Consider the following 18,764-nt stretch of genomic DNA (forward strand, 5'->3'; position numbering starts at 1 on the left):
TGATGAATTGCTCAACCTCCTTGCGGGAGCACGAGATGGCACCAATGTAGTCATCAATATAGAGGAGGAAGAGGTGGGGAGTGGTGCCAGTGTAACTACAGAAGATGGACTGTTCTATGTAGCCAACAAAGAGACAGGCATAGCTGGGGCCCATACAGGTGCCCATGGCTACCCCTTTGGTCTGGAGGAAGTGGGAGGATTCGAAGGAGAAATTGTTAAGGGTGAGGACCAGTTCGGCCAAACGAATGAGAGTCTCGGTGGAAGGGTACTGGTGGGGACGTCGGGAGATGAAGAAACGGAGGGCTTGGAGGCCCTGGTCATGGCAGATGGAGGGATTGGATATCCATGGTGAAGATGGGGGCCAGGGAAACTGAAGTCTTGGAGGAGGTGGAGGGCATGGGTGATGTCCCAAATGTATGTGGGGAGTTCCTGGACTAGGGGGGATAGGACAGTGTCATGCTCTTCTGTTCCTACACGTTTCCATCAGCAACATCATCCTGCCTTTTTCTCTCATATAGGCTGGGGTCCATTTCTTTCTTTATTTCAGATTCCCAGTCTGATCGCCACATTGCTCCTCTTTTACAGATACAGTCAGAGCAGTCTGCCTGCCAGGATACAATCAACAGATAACACCAGGCAAACAGTGTTGGATAACTGGCTGGGGTCATGCAAAACTAGATGCCTGTAAGTGTGAGAGGCACCATGCACAGATTGTTTACAACGTAGGGGAATCTTTGGACATGGCTCACTCATTGCTGATTGTGTCTTCCAGATCAAACAGAAAATATTTTAAAGGAAGCTTCTGTCCCAATCATAAGCACCGAGCTGTGTAACAGCAGCTGCATGTACAATGGTGCCATAACTTCCAGGATGTTCTGCGCAGGTTATAAGGAGGGCAAAGTTGATGCATGCCAGGTAAGTTGAGTTCATTGACCATGGACTGGAAATTATTTCAATACCATCGAGTTACGTCAGATGCTGGAAATCTGGAATAAGAGAATGCTGATGAAGTTGAGCAGGTCTGGCAGCATCCATGCAGTCAATTAATCTTTTACAGTCCAATATGGCTCCCCCTCAGAACTTCAGTTTTCAGTTGCAAATGTTGAGCAGTACAAGTTGAAATGTCTTTGTTGATTCATTTCAAGATTAAGCCTGGAATATGAGCGCCAAAATTAGCAATCAACTCAGTTTAAAAACAGAAAGTGCTGGAGAAACTCAACAGGTCTGACAACCTGTACGTAGAGAAGAAAGTTGACGTTTTAAATCCGATATCTTCAGAAGTGATGAAGTCAAAGTGTTAACTCTGTGCCTGTCTCCACATACACTACCTGACCCACTGGGTCTCTCCAGCACTTGCGTTTTTATTTGAAAATTACTTGGCTTCTCATTCTCGTCACGTGAATCTGTTAATCTAAGTTATTTGCTCTGACATTAGTGGGTGGAATGTTTGTCTCTGTGTGGGTTAGAGGTTTTTGAGTTCTTCTGAGCATTAGGTTCCATATAGAGTGGCTATAGTCCTTATTGGATCATGAAACATACGTAGCCCAGGTAGACTACCAAGAAACATATTGTACCTGAGACAGAAGTAGTTCCTCCTATACTGCCCTGTTTTGTGACCTTAACTCAAATGCTGGTCCCCCCCCCCTACCATTGCAGTTTGTTCTTCCATTTCTCACATCTCTGAGTGAGACTGACCATTTGCATTCATTTGGGGATAGTTTCTGCAGCCACCCACAAGCCCTTCACATTCCCCTCTGAGCCATGCACACACCATCCTGAATTTGAATCATCTCACCATTCCTTCAGTGTAACTCTTCCCCTTAATAGTTTTGTAGATTTGCCTGCTCCACCACCCACTTAGCAAAGGCATAGAGGGACAGGCAATAAGTACTGGCTTAGCCACCGACACATGCATCCCATGAACAAATAGATTAAACAAAAGGGATTTACTGAGCAATGACTGTGAATATATCTTGCAGGGAGACAGTGGTGGCCCTTTGGTGTGCGAGAACGTCCAAGCTTGGCAGTTGACTGGAGTAGTGAGTTGGGGCATTGGTTGTGCTGAAGCCAATCACCCAGGAGTTTACACAAAAGTGTCTGAGTTCCTGGATTGGATATACAGCACTATTGAGGTAAGCAATCCACTTTGAGAGAATTCAAGGGCAATGTTATTGCTCTTGTCCTTCATTAATAATAGTCACAAGGAGAAAGTGAAGACTGCAGATGCTGGAGATCAGAGTCAAGAGTGTGGTGCCAGAAAAGCACAGCAGGTCAGGCAGCATCTGAGGAGCAAGAGAATCAACGTTTCGGGTTTCAGGTTCCTGAAACGTAGATCCTCCTGCTCCTCGGACGCTGCCTGACCTTTTCCAGCAACACACTCTCGACATTATTAATAGTCACGCCCAGTACATCTCTATCCTCTCAATCCATCTATCTTTCAAAATGGCTGGGATTGAACAAGCTTTCTAATTTATTATCCATCACTTAAAACCTACCTTTTTAAAAGAAGTATAAAGTGGCCCTGACTGTTTCGCATCTGCATTAATATCAATTGCAAAAATTGTCAGGAATCAAGTCTAAGCTTTGTGTGTACTTTGGGAAAAATCTTATGGTTATTTGCTAGTTTGTTCTGGTATAAAAATGCAAAGACATATAAAAGTGGAAAACAGCTCATTAATGAAAAGTAAAATATTCACTTGCTACAAAATTAAACAAAAACAGAAAGTGCTGGACAGGTCTGGCAAATTCTGTGGAGCGGAGAACACAGAGAGCATTTCAGGTTCAGTGTGAGGTTTGAAGAGGTATCACACCAAACTCAAAATGCTAACTCTGTTTCTCCCTCTGCAGACATTGCCAAAATACATACACACACACACACACACACACTAGCATATGGTAACACAACTATTATGCTGCTGGTCTGGTAATCCAGAGGAACTAATGAGAGTTGGAAATGGGAGTTCATGATCCCACCATGACAAATGATTCTGGAATAAATCCATCAGAACTGATGACTGTCAAGTTGCCAAGATTGCCATTAAAAAACCATATGTGATAGGGCTATCCTAACCTAACACTTATCCTAAACCTAACCCTAACTCTAACCTTAACCTAACGCTTATTCCATCTCTGACCCTAACCTTATCTAATTCTCTAATGTCCTTTCTCAGCCTGTTCAATTAGTGAAGTTTTTTAAAAGAACAGTAAATGGTGGATGCTCTCAGCAGGTTCAGCAGCTTCTGTGAGAGACAGAGTTAAAATTTCACATCTGTGATCTTCCATCAGAAAAATATTAGAAAAATGGGAAAATATTAGAAACAAAATAGGATTTGAGCTTGGGGTGGACTGGATAAGGACATAATGGAAGATCCATGATGGGTAAAAGCCAGGAGAGATTGAATGATAGAAAAGTTAGTCTTCCAGAATCAAAGAGAATGGAGATGGGGCAAGAAAAGACACAAACATTCTGAGGTTTGCTGCTCACTACAGTTATTAATAACCTGGAGCCTCTATGTGAGCGCAGCATCTGAAGGGACCTCACAAGCTCCTCAGTTATGCTCAAGAAGTCAGCTCTGCATTTCTGTAATAAGTGACGAAGTGTCAGAATTAAACTAAAGTCCAGACTGGAAAATTCAGTGTTTTTTTTAGCTTCACAAAGGTGACCTCACAGTCAAGAGCTTTGCTGAGTTAAACTGACCGTCTCACATACGGGGACAATCATGTTCACAGGGACACACCCATTATAAATGGTGGGGACATAACCTGATTTAAATAGACTTGCACATATGTGCACCCAAACCGTGGCTTTCGACAAGCTATTGGACCATGACTGGCTTCACAACTAAGCTGAGACATGTCTTGACCGACATCCACTTCTGTACATTCTCTATTAGAAAGCCTGGGATAGTGAACATAGACGTATTGCCTCTCTCCTAATCCATGAGTAGTGAAGCTAATTTTAACAACCACCATGACCTTCCATTCAGTCAAAATTAATCTAGACAATTATCTGTTTTTGAAGGCAAAGGTTTTGCTAATGACTGTCACAAGCCCAGTAAACCAACCAAACAGTTTACTCCTAGTACAATCTGATAAAGACTATTAACCCTGAATAATTGACCAGCTTTAACCATAATTGATTAAATAGACCAGCAAAACAATCAATAGCTACACAGGTAGGGGAGGTGGATGTGGATGAGGTGCTGACCAGTTATGAATCCGTTGATTGGTGGAGTTGGCTCAGGGCTGAGTGGCCTCCTTCTGTCCCTGCATCGCTTATGGAGGAATAAAAACCTTGATTGTGTATTCTGTTCCCCCTTTTAGCATTTGGATACCTCCGCCTTTTAGAAAAGATTCTCAAGTCTTCTAAACACCATGAGGGAGGTAATGCATTGAAGAAGACAAGCCAGTGACTCCGAGAAAGCTGAAGGGCTCACACAGATGCTGTTCCCTGACTTTAAGATCTGGAGAAACTGCATGGATTATTTTCTCACTATGAGAAAAAGAAGAAACAAAATATGACCTTAACCTCACTGAGTGAGATAAATTGTGTATGTGTTTTGTTTTTAAACTGTGTCCAGTAATCTGGTTTTCCCATAATGGGAAATTAGAGTTCACAACGCAGTCAGTTACAACCTCCAAGACTAACTCCATTCTTAAAAAAAAACTGTTCTTCACACAATTAAAACCCATTAAATTAACAAGGTTTGATACGTGTTACTTGCATGAGTCTAAGCACTTTGACATTCACCACATCAAAAATCAAAAATTAAAAGACATTTTTTGCAAACTTCACAAATTTACTGTCTGGGGGTCTTTCTCTGTTTGCAGTACAAATCTTTGAGAATGTTATGGACAAGACAGATGTGGCATGGCCATCCTTAATAACTACATGGTAATGTGAAACCACACCAGTTGGTATTGTGGCCAAATACTTTGGCTTTAAGAACCTCTGAATTTTTTGTGAGCATTTTACTTTGTTCACATGTATCAGAGCAGAGTTTTTGCTGCAGAAGTCTGGTGCCAAAGCACTGTGTTTTTAACCCCACTGTGGATGGAAAAGGTGGAATGTGTTAAACGTATATCCATTGGAGTTTAGAAGAATGAGGTCTTATCTTATTGGAACATATGAGATCTTGAGGGAACTGAATAAGGTCGATATCCAGAATATGTTTCCTTTTTTGAGGATGACTGAAATTCAAAAACATAATTTAAGATTAAGAGGTGTTCCTTTGAAGCCAGACATGAGGAGAATTATTTTTCTCTAAAGGGGACATCTGGTAGTCATCTGATAGAACAAGAGAGATATAGGCCTCTTATGCATCCCTGAGTTTCAGACCTCCACTACTAATGACCATGCCATCAGATGCAGAGGTTAATGCTCCCTATTTCCAAGCGTATTTCTCTCTATTTCTCGTTCCTCCTTTGAAATGCTCATACTTTTTGTTCATATTTTTGATCACCAGACCTAATAACTCTTTACAAGAGCTCTCTGCTTTGGAAGGCAATGGAAATGGGGTCAGTGAATGCTTTTAAGACAGAAGTGTGTCAATTCTTGATAGAAAGGTGAGATGGGAATATGGAATTCAAAACACAACTATTGATCTTATTGAATGTCAAGGCAGGCTCAAGGAGATCGATGGCCTACTACTGCTGCCTTTTCATATGTCCATTGCTCAATGTCAATTTATTTCTGATTGTGTTCCTGTAACATTTTAATATATTAAGGGTTTTCTAATGGTTAAATATACATGTATATTTAGAGTGGCGATGAACTGGAACTCGCTGTTTATGAGGGGATTATAATAAAGATGATCATTGGTTTCCAAGGGAAGATGGATGTGTACCACAGAGACATAAACGTGCAGTGCCACAGGAGAATCTGACTGACTGGGGAGCTCTTCAAAGAGCTCAACAAATGGCAATCTTCCGTTTTGCAATGACTCTATAATTCCATTAAAATGTAAATTGTTACAGGCATAATGAAAACATTCAAAGAGATAAACATTAAAAAATACAAGATTTAGTCATGAATTCCAGAAAAGATGTTCAGAATATATTAATATTTAAAGATAGTAACCAAAAATTTTAAAATGTAATTTTTGCCAAAAAACCTGTTGGAGGTGTGCCAGTCACTAAATCAATAGGCCTCCTGTCCAGTCAATGCATGAACTTCCCAGGAAATGGCACAAATTCATTAAATCCCACTTCCCAAGCATTGCCTTCTCTCTAATCTTTGATCCTCCCTCAAAATGCTTCATTAAACTGTTTTACTCAAATTTTCAATTACCTGCCCTAAACTTCCTTACTGGAATTCCACCTTGGAAGGCTGTGGAATCAGGGGCATTGACTCATTCTAAAAGAGAGGGGAATAGATTCTTGGTGGTAAATGTTATAGGGGGTAAATGGGAATGGGCAATTTGAAGTCCAAGCTGCACTTATTTCCCTGATTGAACTTTGTTTTGTATACTGCTTGCCTTTGGAATACAAATAAATTGTTTTTCTGATTAAACTGTTCCTTTATTCATTCTCACGAGCCTTCTGTGCGTCGATTTATCTTTTAATGTTCTCTGGCACTGATGCAGATACACCAATCCCACACTCCCAACTCCAAGTCACTAGCACTACTGCCTCACAGTGCCAGGGAGCCAGGTTCAATTCCAGCCTCTGGATACTGTTTGTGTAGAGTTTGAACATCCTCCTCGTGATTGCATGGGTTTCCCCATGTGCTCCAGTTTCCCCCACAATCCAAAGATGTGCAGGTTAGGTGGATCTGCCATGGGAAATGTGGGGATAGGGTGGGGGTGGGTCTGGGTGGGATGCTCTTTGGAGGGTTGGTATGGACTCAACGGACTGAATGGTCTGCTTCCACACAGCAGGGATTCTATGATTCTATGAGCTCACAGACTGTTGCAAAGGTAGAGTGGGAGAATTAGTACTGCAGAATTAAGGGAGAGAGATAAAGAGAGAAGGGGAGGGAAAACATGGAAACAGAGGAAAGGGGGAATGGAAAGAAAGATTTTCAAAGAATAAGAGGCAATTTGATTAAAACATATCAGATCCTGATGACGCCTCTCAGGATGAATGGGTAAAGGATGTCTCCTTATGTGGGAGAATCTCAAACCAGAGGTCACTGTTTAAAAACAAAATGTTGACCAATTCAGACAGGGTTAAATTTAAATGTTTTCTTGCAGAAGATCATGAGTCTTTAGAATTTTCATCCTCTAAAGGTGTTGAGAGAAATGTCTTTGAGACAAAGACAAAGACCTGTAGTTTCTTGGTAAACAAAGGGGTTAAATGTTAATGAGACAGGACAGAATGACAGATTTGAAGTTACAACCAAATCAGCCATGATCCTTTTGAATGATAGAGCAAGATGAAGGTGCCAAGTGACCTACTGCTGCTCCTGGCTCATATGTCCACTCAATCCATTCACAAAGCTTCTCAAAAAGATTCACAGTTTGTCTCTGTTGGCTTAATATTCAGAATGATGGAATCATTCACTTTATGTGAGATCGAGTCAGCAAATTGTAAGCATGAAGGAAAGAAACAAGGTTGGTGGGGATAATGCGGGACTGTCAGAGTTGAGTAAGATGATCAGATTGGCAGAGGAGACTTGAAGGCTTAGTTCCCATTTCCACTGATGTTCTAAGCAGTTTGGACCGACAGTGTCAGATAGGAGCCCTGTGAGTCGGTGCATGCTTAACACTGACTTGACAAAGGGGATTTTGCTATAATAGTCCAGCCTGAATTGAAGTAATTTAAACTAAATATGGAAGAATTGTTTTCTTACACACTACATTTTTCTTTGCTGCCTCTTGGTCATTGCATTCATTATGTTAGACTCTGGGGTTCAGTCAGTGGTGTAGTCATTTGATGGCTCCTCCCCTGTAAGTACATTGACTACACTTTGTTTCTGGTGTTTCAAAGCTAGCTGGAGTGGTGTGTTCTGATACATGTCCTCGGCTTTCAGATTGGCACCTTCCCTGATCAGCCTCTTCACAATAGCAGCATTCCCATTCAGCACAGCCAAGTGCAGTGGGGTCCACCTGAACCTATTGGCAACATTCACATTGGCTTTATGGTCAAGTAGCTTCACTAGACAGCAGAGTCTGCCCTTGTGTGCAGCAAGATGGAGGGGGGTCCACCCTGACACATCCGTGGCATCAGGATTGGCGCCACTGACTAGGAGCTCTGAGACAACATCATTGTGGTTGTAGTATGTCGCCAAGTGCAAAGCGGTCCACTCTCTGTCACCACCAACATCAACATCTGAGAAATTCTCAATTAGCAAGTGGATGGTTGTGATCTGTCCCTTCATAGAGGCAAGGTGCAGGGCTGTCCAATTCTGTAAGGACCTTTGGTTGATATTCACTCCATGTTTCAGGAGATATCTACAGATCCCCGTGTGGCCGTTCAGAGCTGACAAGTGCAAAGGGCTGAAGTGAGAATGGTCCAGGCAGTTAACGTCAGCTCCACTGTTCACCAATAGCCTGACAACTCTGAAGAAACCCCTTTCAGCAGCCAAATGGATCGGTGTCTTGAAGCCAACCTGTATTTTGTTTAAATTAGCTCCTTGTCCAATCAGAAGCTTGGCGATGCTGTAATTGCCGTGATAGGCTGCAATGTGTAGAGCGGTGCGGTTGTCCCTGTCCTGTAGATCGACACTGGCCTGGCGTGTGAAGAGAATTCGGACAATATTTTCATGGGCATTCTGCGATGCCATGTGGAGTGGAGACCACCCATCATGCTCCCTGATGTTGACGTCAGCGTTTTTGTCCAACAGCAGCCGAGCAATTCGGTCATCCCCATTCTGAGATGCAAAATGCAGAGGTCCCCAGTTGTCCTCATCTGTGAGGTTCACATCAGCTCCCTCTTCAATAAGTAACTTGGAGATATCCTCACACCCATGCTGTACGGCTATAATCAGAGGTGTCAACCCTCTGGAGGTTTGAGCATTGACAGAGCCTCCATACTTCAGTATGAGCCTGACAAGTTCCACATCCCTGGTGAAAAGAGTCATGTGCAGCAAAGTGTAGTCCTCCACAAAGTTCATAGCAATGTGTTCTTTCTTTAATATTTTCTTCACGTTGTTAAAATTTTGTTCTAGTAGGTGCTGCAGGAGTTCCCTTCTGTCAATGGAGAGATCATCTACAATCAGAAACATATTTAAGAATGTAGATGAATGTTACATCATACTTGTGAGCTCCAGGCATCACTATAAGGACCTTACTGTATTTTAATCCAATCTATATTTTTTAGCTGACCCGAGCATTGACTAATTATCAAGAGAAAAAGTTGGAAGATTAAGCGGCAGGAACCAGTTTTACTGTAACTATCTCTGGGATTGGTTCCAAGGTTTTTAATGTGGATTTGTCTGTCCACATAAACTCAGGTCAGACCACAAGGTGTTTGTTCAAACTGCATTAATTTGTACAATATACATGATAATTTGGCTTATCTTAAGCTGCTTTAACTCCAACCCTCACAGACAAGCGGGAGCCTGGAAGAACGCAGCAAGCCAGATAGCATCAAGAGACTGGAAAAACACAGCAAGTCAGGCAGCATCAGGAGGTGGAGAAGTCAACGCTTCAGGTGTAACCCTTCTTCAGGACTAGGGGTGGGTGTTGGGAGAACTGCAAAACAAGAGGGTGACAGGGACAGGGTGGTGAAGTGGGGATAGGTGAAGACAGTCAAGATCAGGGTGGTGCTGGAAAAGCACAGCAGATTAGGCAGCATCCGAGGAGCAGGAAAATTCGTCAAAAGCTCATCATCAGAAATGAGACTGGGAGCCTCAGGGGTGGAGAGATAAATGGGAGGGGGCTGGGGCTGGGGGTGAAGGTAGCTGAGAGTACAATACGTGGACAGAGGCGGGGGTAAAGATGATAGGTTGGAGTGGGGGGTGGAGCAGATAGGTGAGAAAGAAGATTGATAAGTAGGACAGGTCATGAGGACGGTGCTGAGCTGGAAGGTTGGAACTGGGGTAAGGTGGGGGGTGGGGAAATGAGGAAACTGGTGAAGTCCACATTGATGCCATGTGATTGGAGAGTCCTGAGGCGGAAGATGAGGCGTTCTTCCTCCAGGCGTCGGGTGGTGAGGGAGTGGCGATGGAGGAGGCCAGGGACCTGCACGTCCTCAGCAGCGTGGGAGGGAGAGTTGAAATGTTCAGCCACAGGGCAGTGGGGTTTATTGGTGCAGGTGTCCCGGAGATGTTCTCTGAGGTGAAGACAGGTAAACGGTATGACCTGGTTGGTCAATGGGAGGAATGAATCCTGTAGGTGGCTGAGAGGGTGGAAGGGCTGGGGAGGGACTGGGAAGGGAGTGTGGGAAGAAGGGGGTGCGGTGGAGAGCTGTCTGAATGCAAGAGCAGGGTAAGCACATTGTTCAAGATAGGTGGACATCTGAGATACTTGGAAGTGGACTGTCTCCTCATCCGAGCAGATGTGGCGGAAGAAGAAGAATTGGGACAATGGGATGGACCTCTTGCAGGATACTGGGTGGGAGGAGGTGTAGTCCAGATAGTAATGTGAGTCTGTGGTTTATAGTAAACATCATGGAGACTGTCACCAGAGATGGAAATGGAGAGGTCAAGACAAGGGAGGGAGATGTCCGAACTGGACCAAGTGAATTTGAGAGGGGCAGGGTGAAAGTTGTGGGCGAAGTTGACAAACTGTTCCAGTTCAGTCTGGATGTACCAATGCAGTCATCGATGTAATGGTGGAAGAGTTGGGGCACAGTGCCTGTGAAGGTACTGAACAGGGACTGTTCAACATAGCCAACAAAGAGGCAGATGTAGCTGGGGCCCATCCTGGTGCTACCCCCTGGATTTCAAGGAAGTGGAAGGAGTTAAAGAAAAAGTTATTAAGGGTGAGGATTAGTTTGGCTAGGTGGCGGGGGACTGGAGAGGTCTCTTAGAGAGGTAGGGGCTGAAGATCTGAAGGCCATCCTTAGTGGCAAGGGGTGTGGAATTAGATGTCAGATTTTGGTACCAACCTGTCTCTAATGCAAAACGTATAACCAGCCGCACTCACACAGGGAGATCAGTGAACAGATGCCAGAAGAGGTTGAATAAAGTCAGTGTGAAATATCATTGGTGCCAACTTCCATCTGACACTTCATTCAAGTGACCAATTTGCTTGTGTCAGTCTGGACAGTAACGGTTTAATTCTAAATTTAAGTAGGCATTTTGAATGAATCAAAATTTCAAAGGATTCGTTCATTTAACTAGATGACAGCCTCTCAATGTGGATGTTCTCACAGTGGGGATTCAGTGCCTGAAGTTACCATGAAGGACTCTCCTTCTCAAGTTCTCCCCTTGCCTGAGGCATACTGACCCTTAGGTTAAACTCAACACCAGTCACCTCTCTCTCTCTCTCTCACTCTCTCCAATGAGATGAGAGCAGCCTTATCTCCAGTAGGACTGTGTAGAATTTGCTTATATCATTGGCACTTTCATCGTAAAGTAAAATGCAAAATGAGGCCACCAGTGTGGGCCCAGTTCCCAGACTCACTGAGATTACTGTGAAGATTCTGATTGAACAAACAACCAGTTGCCCCTCTCTCAGGTGAGAGGTATGGGTCAATAGTGACTTTGACTTCAAAACCACATCCTAGGGTCGGCTTCAGTGGTGTGCACATGGAATGGGGTGTGAGTACCTTCAGAGGTAATCCCTCGCTGGCGAGGAATGTTTGCTTGCTCCAGCTGCTCACTGAGCTTCTTGTCCAAGGCATCTCACCTGTCCTGCCTGAGGTTACCATTGTCTGGCTGGAGCCTGAATGCTGTTCATAGAATCCCTACAGTGCAGAAAGAGGCCATTTGGCCCATTCAGACTACACCGACCCTCCCAAAGAGCATCCCACACCCCCGACCCATAACCCTGCATGGGGTTTTTAAACCATGAGTAACCCCTTCTAACTTGTGCACCCCCAGACACTTCGGGACAATTTAGTATGGCCAAACCACTTAACCCGCACATCTTATTTTGTGACTTTGGGAGGAAAGCAAAGCACCCAGTGGAAACTCACTCAGACATGGGGAGAATGCGCAAACTCCACACAGTCACCCAAGAGCTGGAACTGAACCTGGGTCCCTGGCACTGTGAGGCAGCAATGCTAACCACTGAGCCACCGTGCTGCCTCTGTTCTTCAAAACTGCAATGCTGAGTTGCTAAATCTATTTTCAAGGGCTAGAATGAGCAATACGGGAGAGGAGAATTCTTCAGAGGCAAGGGAAGGGGGAAAGATCACAAGATATAAGAGCAGAATGAGGCCGTTCAGCCCATTGAGTCTGCTTCACCCTTCAATCATGACTGATATATTTCTCAACCCCATTCTCCTGCCTTCTCCCTGTAACTGTTGATCCTCTTACTGATCCAGAAATAATCCATCTCTGTTTGAAATATACTCAGTTACTTGATGCCCACAGGCCTCTATGGCAGTGAACTCCACAGATTCACCGCCCTTTTGTTGAAGAAATTCCTCCTCATCTCAGTTCTAAAGTGACATCCTTTCACTCTGAGGCTGTACCGTTGGGTTCAAGTCTCTCTTACTAGCAGAAATATCTACCTAGGCCTCTCAGAATCCGGATTCTCCCTCATCCTTCTAAACTCCATCTTGTACAGACCCAGAGTCCTCGACTGCTCCTCATATGGCAAGCCCTCCATCCCCGGAATCATTTTTGTAAACCTCTTCTGGATCCCCTTCAACGCCTTTCTTTAAAATGGCACCTAAAACTGCTCAAAATATTATAATAGTTGTTTTCATTGTCTCCTTATTGCCATTCCTGATTGGTCCCAGCTTTGAACAAATGATAGGCCCATCTCTAGACACAGGGGGAAGGTTGCCATTGTTTCTCTATTGAAAACAAATCACTTTTCTCTCCTGCTGGGAAGACAGGTATTTGGGCCAGACTTGTGCTGAGACCTTTAAGTGTCTGTTCACTGACTATATAAAAGTTTTAATAGATGGTACATGTTGCCTCGGGTCCTTCACAACCAGGTCCTAATTGCTGACGCATTGAGAAGGGGTTGAGTGAGCCAACTTAACCAATATTTGTCCTCCCCACACTTTTTTTCTCCATCGCCATGTTGGAGAAAATTGCTGTTAAATGTCAATAGGTTTAGGTGACAAGGATGAACCAATCAAGGCACCTGATGAAGTGGCGCTCCGAAAGCTAGTGCTTCCAATTAAACTTGTCGGACTATAACCTAGTGTTATGTGATTTTTAACATGGTTAACAAAGGCAGTCAAGGAGAGTGTCAATGAGAAACTAAGGCATGCAAAGCAGCTAAAATTAATAGTAGGCCAGAATATTAATGACTATTTTAGGAACCAGAGGTAGATGACTCAAAAGCTAATAAAGAAGGAGAAACCTGATTGTGAAACTAAAATAGTAATAAACATAAACACAAAGAGTATGAGCTTTTACAGGTATTTAAAAAGAGAGTAGCTAATATAAGTGTGGAGATCTTGGATGGTGTAACTGATGAATTAATAATGAGAATCAAGGTCACTTTCAAATACAGCCTAAAAACCAGCAAGCCCTTACTGTGATCAATATTTTCCTCACTTGGCCTCAGATTCTTGACATCAGTACAATACATAAGGTACACTCCGCAGCACGAGCTCTACGCAAATACTCACCATTAACCCCAGACTTTGACACCAGATTCATATTCTGCAGTTCAATGTTTGCAATATCAGCAATTATTTTGCTATTCTACAATAAAGGAAAAGAGAAAATCCATTGACTTACTGTTCAGAAATTCTAAATCTTATCATTGTATTTGCTTTTAGTGACATGTAATAAGCTAGTACTCATTTTGTGAATGTTTGCTGATTAAACTACTGTGCACATCAAGGGGAGAAATCTCAACGTTAAGAAATTTCACACATTCTGGAGTTTAGAAGAATGCGAGGTGATATAATTGAAACATAGATGTTTGAGGACTTCAGAGGTTGCTCCCTCTGGCTGGAGAGTTTTGAACTAGGGGGTCATATAATCTCAGGACAAGGGATTGACCTTTTACGACTGGGATAAGGAAACATTTCTTTCCGCTGAGAATTGCAAATCTGTGCAATTCTCTACTTTAGGGCCTATACTTGCTCAGATGTTAAGCGTTGAATTAGCAGCACACAGACATTTAAATCAACTGGCTAGTGCCAGTCATTATATTCCCATTTGTAGGAGAAAGTAGGACTGCAGACGCTGGAGATCAGAGTCAAAATGTGTGGTGCTGGAAAAGCACAGCCGGTCAGGCAGCATCCGAGGAGCAGGAGAGTCGATGTTTTGAGCATAAGTTCTTCTTCAGAAATGGCTTCATCAGCATATTCCCATGTGTACTCATCTAAAGCTCTTCAGCTCGCCCTACCTGTCTGTCCCTCTCTTTAAAACAATCAAGCACAACGCTTTTCAAAAGATGCAATCATAAGAAAAAGGTCACCATACCTGGATGCTGCTACTTGATGGGAGAGGAGCCAGGTTTGGTATTTCTATTTGTCTGTCGACTTGAATATGTGGAGACTGTGACAGGTTGTACAGCATTTCAGTTTCCAGAACAAGTTCTAGAGAGCAAAATGCATACAGGTTAGTTTCTCAAACTACGGATTTGTCAACTGGTGGTTCCCTGATATTTTTAGTGTAAGGTGGATATAAGAGTGGAGCTGCACCATATCCTTTCCCCAGGAAACTCGCATATCACTGGTTTGCATCTGTTTTCTGATAGAACATAGTAACATTGGATTTCCTCAAACACAGAATGCAAGCGTAGCTCTGCAAACCCCTCGCCTACAACTATGTACAAGAGACTAAGGAACAAAGAACAGTACAAGACAGGAATAGGCCCTTCGGCCCACCAAGCCTGTGCCAACACATGATGCCTTTCTAAGCTAAATGCCTTTTGCCTTAAGTGGTCTGTATCCCTGTATTCCCTGCCTGCTTATGTAAATGTAAAGATGCCTCTTAAACATTATACTGTAACCAGAAAACAAATTTGCTGCATTTACGTCACTTCTGAATTGATGTAACTTTAATCCTGCAAGACCACTTGCTGACGTGTCTAGACTAAGAGACACAATTTCAGAATAAGGGACAAGCCATTTTGGACCAAGCTGCATTTCTTCACTTAGAAGCTGATGAATCATTCGAATTTCTACCCTAAAGGGCTGTAAAAGTTCGGTGACTGACTATGATCAAGACAGAAATTGGTTCATTTCTAGATATTAAAGGCATTTGAGGATTGTGCAGGAAAATGGCTTTGAGGTGTGAGTTTATTAAATGGCTGATTAGGCTCAACAGGCAGAATTACTCTGCTCTGCAAATTGCACAAATCACCATTTCTGGAATCTTACTCAAAAGGTTTTGCAATTTGTTTTTCCATTCTTGAGATGTACATTGTATTTTGTTTTGATTTTCTTATAATGTCATCAGAACTTGTTGCATTTCAACTGGAAAAGCATAATTATACCTTCATAAACATGTTGGGCATGATTAGTTAGAATTTAATCATTAATTTTCAAACTTCAGTGAGATAAATGACTTCAAGAAGATGATGCCTGTTCTGGGCTTTCTACAGGACCAATTACTGACTGATTTCTGTCTGTGTAATGCTGGGGTTTAGGTTCGGGGTTGTAGAACACTGAGTGTCATAGAAGCCCATGTGAACTGTAATGTAGCATTGGTGTAATTTGGATTGAGGAAAGCCGGACCAACATTAGGAAGAAGAAACAGTTGAAGTAGGACATTCAGCCCTCTTGAGCCTGCTCCACTAATTCATTCTGATCTGGCCTAGTCTTCTACACACTCTCTTTGAACTCATCCTATCAATTGGCTGAGAATAACTTGCATTCTGGCTGCATTTTGAATATGTTTAAATTTTAGAGAACTTTTTAATATACCTCAGTTATCGTCTTACTTGAACCATTGATGCTACATTTTCATCTGGTCTATTTCTCTTTCCCTCTCACTCTCTCAGAGCCCTCAATTGCTCTGGGAAAGGTTTGCTACATAGTTGGTACAGGGCTCAGTTTAGCTCAGTTGGCTGGACAGTCGGTTTATTATGTAGGATACCATCAATGGTGGTAATTTAATTCCCTCCTCAGCTTGAGCTTACCACGAAGGACCATCTTCTCAACCTCTCCCCTCGCCTGAGATACAGTGACCCTTGGTTTAAACCACCACCCATCTCTCTTTAATGAGAGGACAGTCTAAGGCAGACAATGTCAACTTTACGTTTAACTTTGTAAAGCAGCACACCACCCAAATCACAAACATAGGCCAAGATCCTACTTCCTCTTATCATTCACATGCAGGTCAAGTGAGTAGATACACTACCAACCAGTCAGCAGGTCAATTTGGTAAGACATTGATGCTAAATTCTTCAACCAGCAGAAAAGAGAGAGCGATGAGATTCATTACGGCTGCCTTCTCATTGTAAAAACTCATTTCATGTGCTGCTGGATTCTGATCCAAAACAAATTAGTTGGGTAAAGGGCACCCACTTCATAAATTGTTAATGATGAATCGATTTTAGGACCTCTCAAATCTCTGCTGTTCATCTAATTTCCACTTAGTCTCACTTGCTCACCATCAGACTTTTGAATGGACTTCTCAAACATTAATTCTGATGTCTCTCTCTGTACTTTCTCTGCGGGTGTAACACTGTATTCTGCAAAGTTTGTGAGAAGATGTGTAGCTCGGGTGCTCGTTGTTGTGGTTCTGTTCGCCGAGCTGGGAATATGTGTTGCAGACGTTTCGTCCCCTGTCTAGGTGACATCCTCAGTGCTTGGGAGCCTCCTGTGAAGCGCTTCTGTGATATTTCCTCCAACATTTGTAGTGGTTTGACTCTGCCGCTTCTGGTTATCAGTTCCAGCTGTCCGTTGCAGTGGTCGGTATATTGGGTCCAGGTCGATGTGCTTATTGATTGAATCTGTGGATGAGTGCCATGCCTCTAGGAATTCCCTGGCTGTTCTCTGTTCGGCTTGTCCTATTATTGTAGTGTTGTCCCAGTCAAATTCATGTTGCTTGTCATCTGCGTGTGTGGCTACTAAGGATAGCTGGTCATGTTGTTTCGTGGCTAGTTGGTGTTCATGGATGCGGATCGTTAGCTGTCTTCCTGTTTGTCCTATGTAGTGTTTTGTGCAGTCCGTGCATGGGATTTTGTACACTACATTAGTTTTGCTCATGCTGGGTATCGGGTCCTTCGTCCTGGTGAGTTGTGGTCTGAGAGTTGCTGTTGGTTTGTGTGCTGTTATGAGTCCTAGTAGTCGCAGTAGTCTGGCTGTCAGTTCGGAAATGCTCTTGATGTATGGTAGTGTGGCTAGTCCTTTGGGTTGTGGTTCCATTGACCACTAGGACCACTTCGACCACTAGGACTGATAACAGCACACAAACCAACAGCCACTCTCAGACAACAACTCACCAGAATGAAGGACCCAATACCCAGCATGAGCAAAACCAATGTAGTGTACAAAATCCCATGCAAGGACTGCACAAAACACTACATAGGACAAACAGGAAGACAGCTAACGATCCGCATTCATGAACACCAACTAGCCACGAAACGACACGACCAGCTATCCTTAGTAGCCACACACGCAGATGACAAGCAACATGAATTCGACTGGGACAACACTACTATAATAGGACAAGCCAAACAGAGAACAGTCAGGGAATTCCTGGAGGCATGGCACTCATCCACAGATTCAATCAATAAGCACATCGGCCTGGACCCAATATACCGACCACTGCAACGGACAGCTGGAACTGACAACCGGAAGTGGCAGATTCAAACCACTACAAATGTTGGAGGAAATATCACAGAAGCGCTTCACAGGAGGCTCCCAAGCACTGAGGATGTCACCTAGACAGGGGACGAAACGTCTGCAACACATATTCCCAGCTCGGCGAACAGAACCACAACAACTGTATTCTGCACTCTGTTCTGTGATCCTGATGCATTTTGAATGGTATAACCTGCAAGTAAGCATGCCAAACAGTGTTTTTCACTGTTTCTCACAAGATGTGACAACAATAAATCAAACTCAAATTGTGCCAGTTGACTTATCTTGATCTTGCTCCCACAATGCCTCAATTTTAAAATTCTCAATTTCAGATTCAATTCTACCTACAACCTCTCCCCGCACCTCCAAAAACCCCTCCAGCTATCCAAGAATTTTGAGCTCGATCTACATCAGTCTTGTGAATTGTCCATTTCCTTCAGTCCATTGTTGACGGCTGCATCTTCAGCCCTCTAAGACATCAGTTCTGGAATTCACTCACTATCTCACCATCCCTTTCTCCTCCTTCAAGGCATGCCATACCTTTGTCAAGGTTTATGGTCACCTATCTTAACGTCTCCTTCTTTGGTTGGCTGTTTTCCTTTTATGCCAATGTTTACTGGCATTAGACATGTGCTAGTGACTAAAGGACCCTCATGGTGCATTTCTGATCCATTTACAAGATCCATCTGTTCTGTGTTTTTTTATTTTTCTGAGTGTTCTTAAGATTTCGTACTTCGGTCCTGATGAAGAATCCCGACCTGACACATCAATGCTCCAGCTCCTCTGATGCTGCCTGACCAGCTGTGCCTTTCCAGCTCCACATTTTATCAACTTCTGTACCTAGGTACCTTGTATCTGAGATGGAATGAAGGACGGTAATACTGAACTATTCAGAACTCCTCCAGAATTCTGCTTATTGTAAAATATCACATGATGCTTCAGGGAACCATAATGGGGCATAAACAGCCAACCCAAAGTAAGATAGG

At 43.3% G+C, this 18,764-nt stretch overlaps 2 protein-coding genes across 5 annotated transcripts in view; one reads left to right on the plus strand and one right to left on the minus strand.

Annotated features, from left to right (window-relative positions):
* Window positions 1-6,511, plus strand: part of tmprss5 (transmembrane serine protease 5) — a 48,364-nt gene extending 41,853 nt beyond the window's left edge. For all 4 annotated transcript variants that reach the window (XM_072593363.1, XM_072593362.1, XM_072593365.1 and 1 more), the window contains 4 exons: window positions 586-684; window positions 773-915; window positions 1,980-2,132; window positions 4,324-6,511. In XM_072593363.1, coding sequence (XP_072449464.1) covers window positions 586-684; window positions 773-915; window positions 1,980-2,132; window positions 4,324-4,347 — 419 coding nt within the window. In that variant the 3' untranslated portion in view covers window positions 4,348-6,511. The remainder of the gene's footprint in view (window positions 1-585; window positions 685-772; window positions 916-1,979; window positions 2,133-4,323) is intronic.
* An 850-nt stretch (window positions 6,512-7,361) lies between these two features.
* Window positions 7,362-16,122, minus strand: LOC140494014 (uncharacterized). Its single transcript, XM_072592946.1, has 4 exons — window positions 16,110-16,122; window positions 14,447-14,562; window positions 13,642-13,717; window positions 7,362-9,150 (listed from the first exon to the last, which is right to left on the minus strand). The coding sequence occupies exons 1-4, from the start codon at window positions 16,120-16,122 to the stop codon at window positions 7,853-7,855; spliced, it is 1,503 nt and encodes a 500-aa protein (XP_072449047.1). The 3' UTR covers window positions 7,362-7,852.
* Window positions 16,123-18,764: the final 2,642 nt, after the last annotated feature.

The sequence above is a fragment of the Chiloscyllium punctatum genome, chromosome 23 (assembly GCF_047496795.1).
Source record: "Chiloscyllium punctatum isolate Juve2018m chromosome 23, sChiPun1.3, whole genome shotgun sequence".
In the NCBI taxonomy this organism is placed as follows: domain Eukaryota; kingdom Metazoa; phylum Chordata; class Chondrichthyes; order Orectolobiformes; family Hemiscylliidae; genus Chiloscyllium; species Chiloscyllium punctatum.

Excerpts from the sequence above, each read along its gene's own strand:
- LOC140494014 (XM_072592946.1), bottom strand. Across the intron at positions 13,718-14,446 it reads CATCAAGTAGCAGCATCCAG|AATAGCAAAATAATTGCTGA; the intron begins GTATGGTGACCT and ends CCTTTATTGTAG. Across the intron at positions 9,151-13,641 it reads GTCAAAGTCTGGGGTTAATG|ATGATCTCTCCATTGACAGA; the intron begins GTGAGTATTTGC and ends TTCTGATTGTAG.